This window comes from Bactrocera latifrons, unplaced genomic scaffold (assembly GCF_001853355.1).
Source record: "Bactrocera latifrons isolate USDA-ARS-PBARC rearing strain unplaced genomic scaffold, ASM185335v1 scaffold_5, whole genome shotgun sequence".
Lineage (NCBI taxonomy): Eukaryota > Metazoa > Arthropoda > Insecta > Diptera > Tephritidae > Bactrocera > Bactrocera latifrons.
The window spans coordinates 3,780,234-3,795,666 of record NW_017537156.1 but is presented as its reverse complement, the minus strand read 5'-3'; the positions used below and the strand labels follow the sequence as shown (position 1 = coordinate 3,795,666).

Here is a 15,433-nt window from a genome sequence, read left to right as displayed (position 1 = left end):
CAATCTTTTTCTCATATAAAAAATGCAATATTTTATTCGAATTTTTTATTGTTTATACAAATATATTTTTTAACCTCGGTCAATGCGACGCCATTTCCAGTGAGATATCATACCAACCGACTTCAAAAACGCAGTTCCGAGAAAACGCAGAAGTTCTCAAGTCCTTATCTCCGAAACTATTACTCGGATCAACTTTACTTTATCAACTTTACAACAAAATTTACGACAATATTGTAAAGGTATTCTAGAACTTAATTTCACATTAAAAAAAACGATTTTTTTTATCCTTCAAAACTGTGTAACCCCTTAACTGATAATTTTGCGTGCAAAGTCGTACAGCATTTTAATATTGCTTTGTTGTGTAGCTTGTTCGGCTTCCAAAGCTAGGCTATCAGTCCAGTTTATCTCGTCTATACATTTTGTTGATTAATTGTTGCTTGATCCCTAACTTATTTTAGCCCTCATTGTCTCTGGATTAATTTCTAAATTTCTTCGATGATCCAATCTTTCTTTCCTTCTGATGAAGAGCTGCAACGAATTTCACACCTGTTATGAGATTAAAGCTCTTAGTATAGTCTGACAGATTCAATTTTAAGCCTAATTTAGGCGTTCTTTTTTTAAATTTTTGTTTTAATATCCGAAAAGATACGTTCTGTATTCTTCTGTATTCAATTTAAAACAACATAAAATCACAATATTTTGTTTTTGCACTCCAGTGCAATTACGGTCAATTGGCAACCCTTTTTATACCACTACTATTTACCTACACACACACATATGCTTGCGAGGGTGATACTTAGCCAATTTATTTGTTCAATACAAACAGTCGTCACCAACGAGCTGCACCATCCGATAAGGCAAATAACCAACGGGGCCGCGATATACCTTAGTACAATTTCGAAATCAGAAAATCACAAGACAGCGCACAAACAGAACGAGCAGGTGAAACATTGCGAAGCCGCACAAGCCAAAGCAACGTGTTAGCAATCAAGTGAAATTGCAATTGCGCATCGCATGTTGCATACACCATGCCCAGCAGCATGCCTTGCACCCAAAAGCAAAATACTATAGACGCTCATTATTTTTATTTGAATGGCGACTATGTATTTATTTTTTCTTTCTTTCCGTATCTTTGCAGTGCTTAAGACAACATGAAATTGGAATACGATACAAATCCGTTCAAGCGACCGATGAATGCGTTACAAAAACAATGGTACCGCGTACTTATCGCCCGACGTGTTGGCTACGGGCCGCCGCTATCCTCGAGCAATGCCAACCAAACGCAAACCTAGTGAGTAGCAAATAGTGAATAAAATACAGACAAAAATTCTTATTTAAAAAGGAGGCAAGTGCTGACAGAGTAGCGGGGGGCGGTTGAGCGTAAAGAGGGATAGAAAAAATGGTATTAAAAATAGGAAAAAAGAGAGAAAAATAATAATGACACATTCAGTTGGCAAAGGCAGTGAATAGCTATGCACTGTGACAACAATTGCAGTTGAAGCAAAAACAACACATATCTACAATATACATAGCTATACTTTAGAGTACTTCCTCTGCTTTCGTCTGTGTGTACTTTGTTGTTGCCCAACCAGGAAGACAACGCAAAAGCGCAACAAATCTTTTTACAATTCGTCAGGAAATTGCATTTCCTTACTGCCTCGTTTGGCTTGATTTGATTTGCTTCCTCGCAACCAGCTTTCAAGCATTCAACGCTCAGTGCTGCCCATGCTTAGCTGGGACCTTGTGTGCGGTTTGCTGCCGGCGCTGATCCGTGTACTCGAGTAGTTAGCGCTCTTGTACGTGCAGTGCACACATCGTGTCGTAGTTGTAAATCCCTCAAGGGCTTCGAAAATGCACTCGTGCATACGCTCATAGAATCTTACATAAACCAGCTAGCAGTAGACACACACACACACACGCATATTAGTCATGTCTCAGACTGCCTTTGCCTTTATGTTTATGTGGTTTTCATTTCATGTTCCATTTCTTTTTATTTTTTTTTTGTGGTTTACCTTGCTTGGCTCCACGTCTTACTCGTTCCTGTGTGCTCAGCAAATATTTTCATTCCATATTTCACATGATTGTCCTTTTATTCTCACTGCTGCACCTGTAATCCATCGATTGCATCTCAACAATTCAACTTCTTTCCATTTGCCTTGCACTACCCTGCTCTGCGCCGCCTCTCGCCTCTCGCCCCTCGCCACGCTGTCCTTCTTGTCATATTTGCGCTGCGCGCAGTCAGCAAGTTTGCCAACGGCGCTACATGGACGCATTCCGCCGTTACAATGCACAGTTCCGTAAGGAAGTGCAACAGCACGAACTCATGCAGCCGACTGCCATCGATGCGATGCGTGTTCACAGGTATGTTCCCCAGTTTATTGGATAATTTTTACAATGTAGTTTGTTATACACGAATTGGATAGCACAAATGCAAATATAACATTATTTTTAACATAAAAGTGTTGCACGAGCGAGCGAGCAGTGAAGTAATAAGCTCAGTGTAAACATATTTTTAGCCAAACTATTCTAAATTGCTGTATTGTTATTATACATTTAATTATAAATTTTTAAATTGCTTGTACAGTCATCTTAATTACGCCTGTCGATTGCATCCTAAATGTAGGCATCATCATTTAGTTTTATCGCGCACAAAACAGTTTAACAATTATTATTGCCTACAATTGGGCGCTAAAGTATATGTAGCAAAGTCGCACACCTTTAGGTGTTATGATAAATTTTCTCCAGGTATCTTTTGCACATTCTCAAAAAGTATGAACACATTTTTTTCAATAAAAGAAATTTCCGCTAAACGTAGTTTTTAAGGTCATAATACAAGGGTAACCCACACATATATATATGTATGCTAAATATTTTAAAACAACCTGCAATAACTTATAGATTTTTATGAGTAACTTTGATAAGTTGGAAGAATAATCATGATTCTTAAGTTCATCTCGACATTTGTGAAGCATTTGGCTTCGAATTTTAATATATTCTCCGTAAATCAAAAATAAATGAATCCCAAATTTCTTAGTATTCCCTAAGATTGGCCGATGTTACTCTGATAGGCTCCTGAGCCACATATAGACTGATTTTCGTTCTTAACGATGCCAGATAGAGTGCCGTTACGTAGTTCATTTGAAGTAGTTATCCTTCTGGGTGCCAGCTCATGACACGAGTTTCAATACTTCCTGTAAACTCACTATCGTGAAGCTCCCGAACCTTTAAAGCGTTGCTTGTAAGTGTGAGATAAGTGCACAAGAAACATTTTCTGCAGTTATCACGATCCGTCACCTCTATTATAAAAGCCTGTACTGTCACCAGACTGTGAGCAGGTATTATTCGATTTCTGTTCTTATAGTCTCTTTTATCAAAAAAGAGAACTGTGTGTATTTTTGATCAACCGACTTTTGCAGTTTTGCAGCTCGATAGATCATTCATTCCTTGCCAATCACTTGTCCAGATCGTCGTAAAGGCAATACGTGAGTCTTCCAACGTCGGTCATATTATCGTAAGGTCGCCGTTAACCACTTTTGGCAATTCCGTCCACTCTTATTGCCTTCGAAGCCTTTATTACCTGGCACCTGGTTCTTCAAAATTTCAAATCAAAAAATTTTTGTTCTATAGGGTTTGAAAAGGATCCATTCCAAAGTTGTTCTTCGAGGAACTGAATTATACATATTGTTTTGGCAGCTCCGGTAAAAGTGTTGCCACGTTGTTATATTTGAAAAAGCAACTTGTAAATTAAATGCTAAAATAATAATTGGGAACTTCTCATTTAAATCTTACATTAGCGGTTTCTCATCAGTAGGGAAAAATTAACTTTTTGAAGTTCGAAATTTTCGAGTTTTTGCGAATAGCTAAAACACATAATTCAAGAAAAATTTGACTAACACATCTTCCAATTTGTGCACCCCTCTCTTCTAAAAGTAAAGTGTATCTCATTGCATACACACCAGCACTACTAAGCACCCAAGCAATCACAAATTCAGTAGAACATTTAAAAACGTGGAGAAAGCTAGAAAACCGAAGCAATTTTACTAAGCTCGCTAAAACTTAACACCGTTGTTGAGTATTTATTTCACCTTTCGTTGACCCACTTGGCTTAATTCGCTTTTAACACCGAAATTGCAAAGCCCACAAAAACACTGAAAAGGCTGCACGAGCCAAAAGCTAAGCACAAGCAACAACAATATCAACCATCTACATCACAAATACTCGGACACCTGCTTTGTTTTTGTTGTTTTGTCAAGCAATTAACTATGTACAGTTAACACTTTCGTAGCAACTACAGTTAGAAACTTTGATTAGCACCAACACCAGCTACAACGACAATAAAAGCACATAGAAGAGTGTAATAAATAGGAAACAACTGTAGCAACATTTCAAACATTTTTGACATATTTTAGTAGAGACGGCGGAGGAAAATAAAACATTCTCGCATTTCGCTGCTCTCTCGCCCATAGGACCTTCGCCATTACAACACTTTGGCCGCCCTTGCACTCGAAACGTGAAATAAATCTGACACTGGAACAATTGGAGAATGTTTTGAGTGTCAAAGAAAGGTGGCGTTTGGAGGAGATACTCAAGCGTGAAACGAAGCACAGATAAAGTGGTTACGGAGAGCAATGTGAGATAGGAGGAATGGGAGTAGAGAAAAAACGGAGATAAGTGGAATGAGAGGGAAGCATCAGTTGCAAATGAGGAAGAGATACTTACTTACTTGAAAATTATTTCGGCTGAAGGAAAAACAAAGAATAGACAGGTTCCAAAGTAATAAAAGGCAACAATAAATATTTGCTTTGAAATTTAAGTTAAAATAGTAAAAATAATTGCTTACAAAGATATTATACATAAAATATCCATAGCCTTTTTATTCAAAGTTTTATTTATCATCTTCATGTTAGGGACCCGAGCTTCCGAACAATTTGCGAACTTTTCGTGTGAGCTCAGACTTCGTATCTTGGATTGTGTGTTCCTTTAAGTAGAACTCATTTGGCTGTAGCCTTCTCATTTAAAATATGGACCCATTTATTGCCTAATATTATTTAAAGTTAAGCGTTCCTAATGTCGAGTTATGTTTTTAAAGTTACGATTGAAGTAGTATAAAATATTGACGGTTTCTAAGAATATCTATAAAAAATTTCATCATAATATTTATGACAAATAACATAATTAAAATTACTTTGTAAAAGTAATTATTTTAAACCCCCCACTGTGGTGAGTTTCTCTCTTTGAAATACAGTTTTGACTAATCTAACTCTAGAATCTTTTTATCTTTTAAAATGATAACCAGCAGTTTTTGCAATAATAATTAACACCACATACTGTGGTGAGTTTCCATATTTGAGAATCTATTTTGACTGAATTGACGCTATTAATGTTTATCCTTTGAAAAGAAATAAGCACCAATTTTGCCAATTATAACTCACACCATCCACTGTGGTGAGTTTCCCTTTTCGAACTTCTTCATTGACTAAATGAAATTTAACTTATTCTTTTCTATTAAAAATGAATAACCGGCAGTTTTTACAATTATTACTTAGGCCACCCACTGTGGTGAATTTTCTTTTTTGGCCTCCTTCTTTGACTAAATGAAATTTGGCTATTTATTTCTATTAAAAATGAATAACCGGCAGTTTTTACAATTATTACTTAAACTACCCACTGTGGCGAGTTTCCTTTTTTGGACTTCTTCTTTACCTAATCTAAACCTAATTTTTTTACCTCTTAAAACGTAATGGACCTCAGTTTTTACTATTATAATTCACACCGAATACCGCGCTGAGTTTCCTATGTTTCCTATAAAGTTTAGGTTTAACTGGTTTAGACTAAGTCTAAGACTTCTTTATCTATTCTAAAAAGAAATAAAGAAGGTTTTGCAATTTTCAATTTCTTCGGCTAATCGAATAAAAGGAAAATTCAACAACAGTTGTTTTTAAACTCATAAATCTGATATCTTCTCCAACTACACTCATTAACGTTCAGATACGGAACAATCTACCATATCAGTACTAAAATCTAAAGTGCAATCGATAGCACCCAAAATCTTCAGCTACTGTATGTATGTACATGCGAGACTTTTCCCTCTCTGCATTGACATATCATATCGTAGCCACAGCAAGTAATGCCGTACAATTTCCTCACACACACACGCTTCATTTTACGCTCAACGCAGCGCGAAGCGCCGCAACAAATTGCAATGCGTGTGATTAAGCGCAAACGGCGAGATCTCGACTGACTAACAAAACTGATATATATGAGTAGTATTACTTAGTAATGAGATGGGGAGCCCAACCCAAGTGAAGCGCCAGCAAAAACACTGTTTACTCGTAGTCAATGGGGCGGGGCTGACCGCCAGCGGCGCTTACTCGCATTGCAAATCTCGGCCCAAAATATCGACAACTGACAAAATGTGTGAATTGAATTTTGAAAAAGATTTCCGTGGCACGTTTTGCAGCATATCATGAGCTGCCGGCGGTGTGGTGAGCAAATTCGAGCGGTTTGCATTGAACCACTAGGATGCGAACGCGGCGCACAGACAATGAGGAGTTTGACTTGAAATTGTTGAAAAGTTGATTACATCCATACACCGTTATACTTACCGTTACATAAACAAACATTCAAACATATACAGAAACAAATAAATAGGTATGAGCGGGAACGTGTTGTTTGTCGCTTGAAGTGCGGCATCGCGCTGCAACTTTGTCGGTATGCGCGCTCATTTCTGTCTCAACCGCCGCGAGTTGGCTGCTTTTTTACGGTTAGCGCATTGCTTTCGTTCAGTCATTTTAGGTTTTTGGTTTGATGCGCCTTTGACTGGGAAGTTTTTGATTTGGTTTGGCTTGATTTGGTTTGCGCGTGTTGTTCACTGAGCGCACACACACACACGAATAGCTGAACACAGTGTCGAACAACGTCTCTTGCTTTATACGCCAAGCCACTTGCCTGGACTTGACTCTCATTGGCATTGCGCTCACGTCTCGGATGTTTATGCCATTAGAGCGATAAGCTGCTGCTGTTCGCTGTCAGACGCGCACGCCTGCATAACAATTGCCAACACTTTGCTTCGGCCACTGCCGCCTCGCACTTCCTCAGCTGCCTTTCCCATCCTTAGTGCCTAGCGTCGTCACGCGCTACCGACACACGAACGAAATTTAGTTTTCTGGGGTTAAGTGGCGCTCACTATTCCGTTGTTGCTTTTGTATTTGTGTGTTCTTTTGTTTATATTAATATCGGTTGAATTTTAGCAATGGCGATTGTTGCTCACTTTAATTTCGGGGTTGCGTGCGGTTAGAGGAAATTTTTACTGCTTTCAATTGATGGTTGGAGCAGGGAAACTCCGTATACATACCAATAATTCATTAACGACAACAAGATCGATCAATTTCGTTGTTAATTTTGCTTTATTCCTCGCAACATGGTTTGCATTCAAATGAATTTCAATTGTGTTTGGAGGGGTAAAAGCTTAATTGGTTGCTGAGGCGTATGAAATTAAGAGAACATTTTATATGGAGCTATTGATAGTATGGGCGTTGTTTAAATGCCATTAGGATGTTATTAACAGATTTCCATAAACGAGTGCTATCTCATCTAAAGCTGATTTTCAAGCCTGAAAGATTTAAATTTTTTCACATCAACGAGATAAGCTCCATTGCAAACGCTTTTCTTCTTTCATTTATATGAAGGCTTTTACACTTAAAGCTCTTTCATAAGCTTAAAAGCTACCTATTTCTTCACCTAAATAAAAGCTTTTATCTCTAAAGCTAGAGAAGGCTAAAAACTTTAATTTCTTCACTCGAATAAAAGGTTTCACGTCCCAGGCGCTTTTTCGAGCTTGAAAGCTTTCAGTTTTTTCCATTAAATAAAAGATTCCACGTCTATGTCTGCTTATCTAGCTTAAAATCTAAAAATTTCTCACATTAATAAAAGCTTTCACATATAATCCTCCTTCCCAAGATTAAAAGCTTCCAGGTTTTTCGCTTAAATGAAAGTTTTCACATCTAAAGCTCCATCCGAAGCTTAAGAGCATTTCATTCTTTCACTTTAGTAAAAGCTCTCCCATTCAAAGCAGCTTTTCAAGCATAAAAGCTTTCAGTTTTTTTACTTAAATGAAAGTTTTCACATCTAAATCTCCTTCTCAAGCTAAAAAATTTTTAATTTTTGCACTTAAATAAAAGCTTTCACATATAAAGCTTCTTTCTAAGCTTAAAACTTTTCAACTTTTTCACTGAAATGAAAACTTTGCTAAAAGCTCCTTACCAAGCTTATGAATTTTTAATTTTTTCACTTTTACATATAAAGCTCGATCGTAAGCTTAAAAGCTTTCATTTTTTCATGCATATGAAAGCTGTCACATTGCAAATATATGCAAAATTTACTGCTAGCAGATGTCCCATTCGTTTAAAAAGTGTTAAATCGACTTCTATGTTATGAAAAGATTAGTCTTCGCGGAGAGAATTCTTGAAACATGTACTAGGTACTTTATCGGAAATAAAATATATCATTTACTACGAAATTCTCAAAGATTTTTTGGTATTAGAAAAACTCAAAGTATAACATTGAATTTCCTTTCATTGGAAACATAAATAATTAAAAGTGCCATAAAGAAACAACAAATAAAGAAACGAATAAAAATGTTTTGACAAAAAAATTTTCAAAATTTTTTAACATAAAGAAAATTAAAAAAAGAATATAAATAATTATATATATATATATATCTAAAATAGATTCTTATTCTGGGATTATTTCACAGCAACACGTCAATGACATCTTCAAACAGCGTTCTATATATCAAACAATAACAGAAAGTAAATAAAAAAAATAAATAACACAAAAAAGCGTCAAGCTCCAGCTTCACTGCAAACACAAAAAAAGCACATTACCATTATTCACACATCCGCCAAAATATGGATGAAACGAAAGTACTTGAAGCCGCACTCCAGAATTGTCACCATCTCGAACGCTCCATCTACGAATCTATACGACTGGTGCGACGCCTGAACATACGCTACAATTCCGATTGGCTGCTGAAGAACTATAAAAACTATATGGCAAACATTTGGTCGCAATACCAGTGCACGAGTCAAGTACCCGAGACGGCGCGCAGTGCCACCTCGGTCCGCTCGATGCCCGTGCGAGCGAGCAACGCCAAGCTTACGCTTACGCTGTTGCCGAAAAAATCGTCACATGTGGCGTTGAGTGCGCGCAGTTCGCACGAGTTGTGCGGCATCAGTCGACAAATCAACTACAAATTCATCAAAATCAAACGCAGCATGGAGACGATCATCCATCAGATACAACACGCTATCGAGATATCGAATCGCCAGCGCAACTTTGTGCATCTAAATGTGAATGCACGTGACAGTCGAACACGTATCTGTTGCCATTGAGCGCCTAACAATGAGTCACGTGGTGGATGTGTTGAGGCAAGTTGGTAGTGAGATGACGGTGTTGGTGTCTAAAGAAGTCTATGGTTCGTACTTGCTTTGGAATCGCTGGCAATGGAGTTTCAATGATGTGTGATTTATTTTCGGTATTTCGAATTTTTCTTCGCAAAAGGACTAAAATAGTTTCATGTCCATATAAATATGTATGTATTTGGTACATAAAATATTTTTATATTTAAATGTTTTTTTTATAAAATGTTATTAATAAATATTTTTATGTTTGGTATGTTGAATTGCAATAAATTCGAGAAAATTTTTGCATATGCTCAGCTTAATAACGTACTAAATTCTATCAGATCATGTGATCAGAAGCTAAGTCTTACGGAAAAATATTCAGCTATATATGTGTGATTTAGTTAATATATATGCTTTTTTTGGACTTTGAAGACCTTTCATCATCACCGTAGATGAGACATAGGGCATTTGAAGCTAAGTGTTCTCTCAATTTCCCTCCTTTGATTGATGCAATGTGTGGGAAGTGGCACCGTCTTCTTGAAACCAAATGTCGACGAGATCACGAGCTTCAATTTCAGGTATAATTTTCGTTATTTTTTTGGATGAAATGTCAGTTCTTGAATCTCTGAAGGCTGCTCTTCGTCTCAAATGCGAAGCGATGTCGTGGCTTAATTTTGCAGAAGCTGTATTTTGTACGCTTTCACTTTAAGGTCGTAATATGCGAGAAGTCGTTCCATACGTCAGTCCGAGTCAATTCTCCACGATCTTTCTGTACACGCTCAGCTACGGCGGCCATATTTTCTTCACCGCGTGCTGGACGTGGTCTATTCGGTCTAATATAATGTAATAATGAACGCTGGGTCTCAAAATGGGTAATGGTGTTGCGAATGGTACGCTCAGTAGGACAAATATGTCGACATATGTTGAGCGGAGCGCGCGAAATACAATATTTTCAGCACGTGAAGTTTGGTAGTAAAATTGAACGGTTTTTAAACCTTGTTCAAGCATAAATCATTCCATGATGAAATGCCAAAAAATACTAAATAAAAATAACACGATAACTTGATACGACTGCCCCGTGATCTCTCAAAAAAGGGCTATTGAAAAAAGATAATCTATAGAACATGGTTCCTTAGGAACTGAACGCAAAAATATGTTAAATTATCATAAAAAATCGGACTAATACTAAAGACAGAGAATAATGTGTTGCTAATGCAATGCTATTTTTACATTCAAGACATACCCTCGATTGTATGTATTTCATAATTAAGTAAAATCCAAGGCCCTATACCTGTATGGACCAAACTTCAAAGCCGTATATTTTAGTCTGCGTTTTCTTAATATCATGTGAGGTTAGGTTTAAAAAAATTGGCGCTGTGAGCGCGTAGTTCTAGTTTTATTCGTCGCATCGTGTCATGCTATACCTTTTTGGAAAGCTCATTTCACGCGCTAACACATGTTTGATTGATTGTCGTTTCTTTTAAGTCGCTCGTGAGTTATAGCGTCGCAAACATGGAGCAAAATAAAGAGAAAATAAGGCAAATTTTACAGTACTACTACGATAAAGGCAAAAATGCATCTCAAGCCGCCAATAAAATTTGTGCAGCTTATGGACCCGATACASTTTCCATTTTCACCGCACAACGATGGTTTCAACGTTTTCGTTCTGGTGTAGAGGTGGTCGAAGATGCGCCTGGCTCCGGAAGGCCTGTCGTCGAAAACTGCGATAAATCGCTGAATTGGTCGAAAGAGACCGGCATCGTAGCAGTCGTAGCATCGGTCAAGAGCTGGGCATGAGTCATAAAAAAAATTTTATGAACAATTGAAAATTCAATAAAAATACCGCAAGACTTTTTTGACAACCCATTAGTATATAACCATTTTTTTTTTTTTAATTTTCGGGAACCTGACCTAAAAGCTTTTTTTTTCGTTTAAAAAGCTGTGATATATATATATATTTTGGCCCCTCTCTTAGGTTTTACTTTAAAGCTTTCCAAATTGTATTCAAATTTTTAATTTCAATCAAAAGCCTTACCCTCAATTGATTATCAATTCAATTAGCTCATTATCTTACAAACATGCATACATATGTAAAACATTTATTCGTTTTAACGAAATTCTATAAACTACTAATTAAGCGTTTTACTTTACCCAAATTAACCAGTTGACATTTTACGCATACAATTTCTCACATGAAAGTAAAATTCCAATTTAGCACTCAATGGCATGCACGCACACAAAAGCGCACAAGCACACACAGCCTCACGCATGATGTAAATTTGCACACAAATATTTTTCAAAGGCTCTATTACGCACCGGCAGGCCTACCTAATACCCAGCTGGCTCATTAATGGTATTTATTTACCTGTGAGCACAGCTGGAATATTGGGGCCGATTAATGGTTAAAGGACTTTAGCAGCAACTAAATATTTGAATGGTATGCGAGCAACAAAGGCCGGCAATAAAACAGGCTGACAGGCTGGCAGCCAACAAGCACTAACAAGGTTTGCTTGTAGCTTTTCCGCAGCAACTTTGTATAAATAATTTTAAGGCTTGCATTTGTAAATATGTACATATACTTATATTTGCATGTAAACAGGTATGCCGGTCAGTGTGCGTGTGCCTTGTAAACGCTTTAAATATTTATGATGCCAGTTAACCAAATTGAAGCACACGCCATGGCGTATACGTAACATTCAATGAGAGAAAATGTTTGGATGGAGTAGTGTGTGTGTGTGCGAGTGTTTGAGTATCAGCAACATTATGGCGTAAGCCGATATGTCCGAATGGTATGCAGGCACACACACACTTCTAACCAAATATTTGTGTTAGTGTATTAGCAAATGTGCATACATATATGTGGGTGTGTATGTATTAGTGAACTCATAATACACATAATTGCAATTCCATTTCTATGTCTGTCCATCTGGCTGTGTTCAGCGCGCATTCATGCATCTAATAACTATTTATAGACGCCACATACAAATACAACTATATATTATATATCTGTGTTGTGTGTTGGTTTGCACATAAGTGTTTGTTGTAAAATTGTGCGCAAATAGAGTTGCGTTTAGTTTATCTGTGTAAACTTCAGTTGCCCGCATTTCGCAACGCATTCAACACATTGGCAAACTAAACGCACAAATAGTTCATCTTCAGCGATGCCAACAGTCCCGTCAGTGTACTGGCTGAGCAAATATGCGCGTTATGAGCTGGACCCTCGCTGCGGAGTATTTGTGTGCGTAAGTTTGCGTGTGTACTTATCATATACTCAAATATATGCTCATCGTATACATATGTACCGACGTATGCACTTGCTAGACACTCTCACATATCTACTTGATTTCCTAAATGATTTTGGAGTATAAGCGAGTAAGCCGCAAGTGCTCGAAAATAGCCTACAGTGGAGCTTATAGATGATACAGATGTGTTCAAAAAACCTATTATAACAAATTGGAACTAATTAGCGAAGATTTGATATATTTTAGATAATCTTCAATGATTCTTGTAATAACACAAATTGTATCAGAACAACTTAAGTGACAACCATAAGCGATTTATAGTTGAAACTTTCATAATATTTACCTTTTTCCTGCTGCATCATCGTGTATTTTTTGGTACGGAACTAATTTACAATTTTTATTTTTTCGGGATCCCGAAATTGTTAATTGTTTTTATTCGGGATTCCCATTTCTTTGATTTAAAATTTCTTCTGAGCTTATATTATGACCATTTCAGCGGTCCCAAAATATTCCAAATCGATTTTTACTTAATTTACATTAATTGTATTAGAACGCCATTTTATAAGTGTTTGAATAAAAAAATGAATCCTTCGAAGTCCAGAATATTGTATACACATTTTTTCCATCAATTTTATTCTGTGATCTTTCAAGGCACTTATCATTCTTTCCGTAATCGATAGGCCTTGCCTAAATATTTTTATATTTCATTTACTAAACTCGGGAGTTCAGAAATATTTTGGACATCAAAATGCTGGAAAAATTAATGGGTGAAGACAATCATTAAGGAGTGTTTCACTTTTATTTAATTTCAGCCATTCTTTCGGAAATAGGAACTTGGTTTGGTGAAATATTGTTGACGTGATGTCTATTTTTAAATTAAAGCTTTAACTATAATTAACGTATAAGCATTCAAATTTCCATCAGACTTACTCACTGTACCAACTGTACTCATATGTCTTTCATAAGCTACCACAAATTATGCTTCCGAATTCGCGGTCGTTTTGTACATTTTTCTCTTAATACTACTCATATGTTTATGCTCATCAACTCACATGTATGAGTACTACTCACAACAACTGACAACTGCTGCTGGCTGTCAGTAGTGCACAGCAGCTTTTCACGTCCACTACGAGTAAACATGTCTATAATGCTCGTACGTACAAAGATTGCTCATGTCTCGCTTTCTATCTGTCTATTTGTCTTGCTGCCTGCTAACCAGTCTGTCCGCCTGCCGTTTATTTGGCGTCTGACGGGCCACCAATCCAAGCAGTTCATCCAATTTATCCCGACGCTGTGCGATAAACTCTCCAACGACTAAACTACGTTCATCTTCTTGTCCATCACAAAGCATTGGATAAACATTTCACATTAATTCTCGGCAAGAACAATAACCACAAGTCACGCAGCGCCCCACCCGTTCACTTTTGACTAACCACATATGTATGCATGTAAGCTCGTATGATTTTTTAGCACTGCGGTTAAGGCGGGCGCTGGTAAGCTCGACAGTACTTTTGCTTTGAATTCTCGGGTAAATAACACGCTTCGACGCTGTTGAGCCTTCTCATGCATCTTCGTCACAGTTGCTTCGACCAGCAACGCACGCCTTCACCTAAAACACCACTATACTTTTTATCATATACGTACTTTATGTACTCGTATGTGTGAATCTTCCCAATAGCTGAGTCTTTGCTTGTTATTTACTATCTGCTTGTACATTTTTTCATTCGGTTTGCTTTGCTCCAGTCTTCCTACCTTCACCACAGCAGCAGCAATTCGTGGTTTTTTGCCTCAGGCATTTTTCTTTCAGTCGCTCGCCGTTGCAAGCCGTTCGAGACGTGCTCGCCGGCAAATCCAGTCAATAAATTGTACCACAAATGCGGTTGGCCGATACTGAAATCGATGCCGGTTCCGCTGCTCTTGCTGCACGTAACGGTGCTGACCACAATTTAAGTGGATGTAGGACTACCGAACGCTGAAAGTGTAGGCGAGAGAGGTAGTTGGGGGGGTAAAGCGGAATAGCGTGCGGTAAGCAGCGCGTAGGGGTAGTGAAAGTTGGCAGCTGGCTGTTGGATCGACTGTCTGGTGGGCCGCTTGGCTGATTGTTTGTAGATGATTGTTGCATGAGAGTAGTCGAAGATTAATTTGGTGGATTTTTCATTTTTCAATATCGATTACGATTGGTGAATAATGATGTTGTGAAAGTTGCTCACACTACGCTGGAACTGATAAAACGGAAATAAAAAGATGCTACGGAAAAAGATTGTACAGCGGTATTCTGGTAGCTCCAACCCCAAAGCACTTCAATGATTAGACGAACAAAAACGTGTAATTATCTTTGTGTTTCTCCCAAAACTTGATCTTAGCAGTAACTTTCGGGTACTTCTTATTGAGTTGAAGAAGAAATAATTAGAAAGAACCTATAAGACTACAAACAAGCCCCTTTCAGTATTTGGAATCTCATATACAATTTCTTATTGGGCATCTTTCATGTACTATACTAGTGATGTTCCGTAGCAATAAAACTAATTTTTCGTCTCGGAGTTGAATCAATATACAGGATTTTTACGGAAAGTAATAGGATTCATTTTCTTCCACTGCGACTGTACTTAGGGGCGTGCCCGCGCCGGCTGGATTTGGTAAATCTGCAACAGAGACGTTTAATATGATGAAACAGGTTTACCTAGATGTTTCTTTACCAAGAAGTGGTGTGCTTCGGTGCGAGGAGGGTCGGAAAGAGGTCATTAATGAATGATAAAATCCAAAGTGAAACGATGCTCATTGTCTTTT

At 37.6% G+C, this 15,433-nt stretch overlaps 1 protein-coding gene across 1 annotated transcript; it reads left to right on the top strand.

The window, feature by feature from the left end:
• The first annotated feature begins 1,151 nt into the window (after positions 1 to 1,151).
• On the top strand, positions 1,152 to 4,611 carry LOC108973653. Its single transcript, XM_018941045.1, has 3 exons — positions 1,152 to 1,291; positions 2,239 to 2,361; positions 4,467 to 4,611. The coding sequence occupies exons 1-3, from the start codon at positions 1,152 to 1,154 to the stop codon at positions 4,609 to 4,611; spliced, it is 408 nt and encodes a 135-aa protein (XP_018796590.1).
• The last annotated feature ends 10,822 nt before the right edge of the window (positions 4,612 to 15,433 follow it).

Excerpts from the sequence above, each read along its gene's own strand:
- LOC108973653 (XM_018941045.1), top strand. The coding sequence starts at position 1,152 with ATGAAATTGGAATACGATACAAATCCGTTCAAGCGACCGATGAATGCG. Across the intron at positions 1,292-2,238 it reads GCCAACCAAACGCAAACCTA|TCAGCAAGTTTGCCAACGGC; the intron begins GTGAGTAGCAAA and ends CGCTGCGCGCAG. Across the intron at positions 2,362-4,466 it reads GATGCGATGCGTGTTCACAG|GACCTTCGCCATTACAACAC; the intron begins GTATGTTCCCCA and ends TCTCGCCCATAG.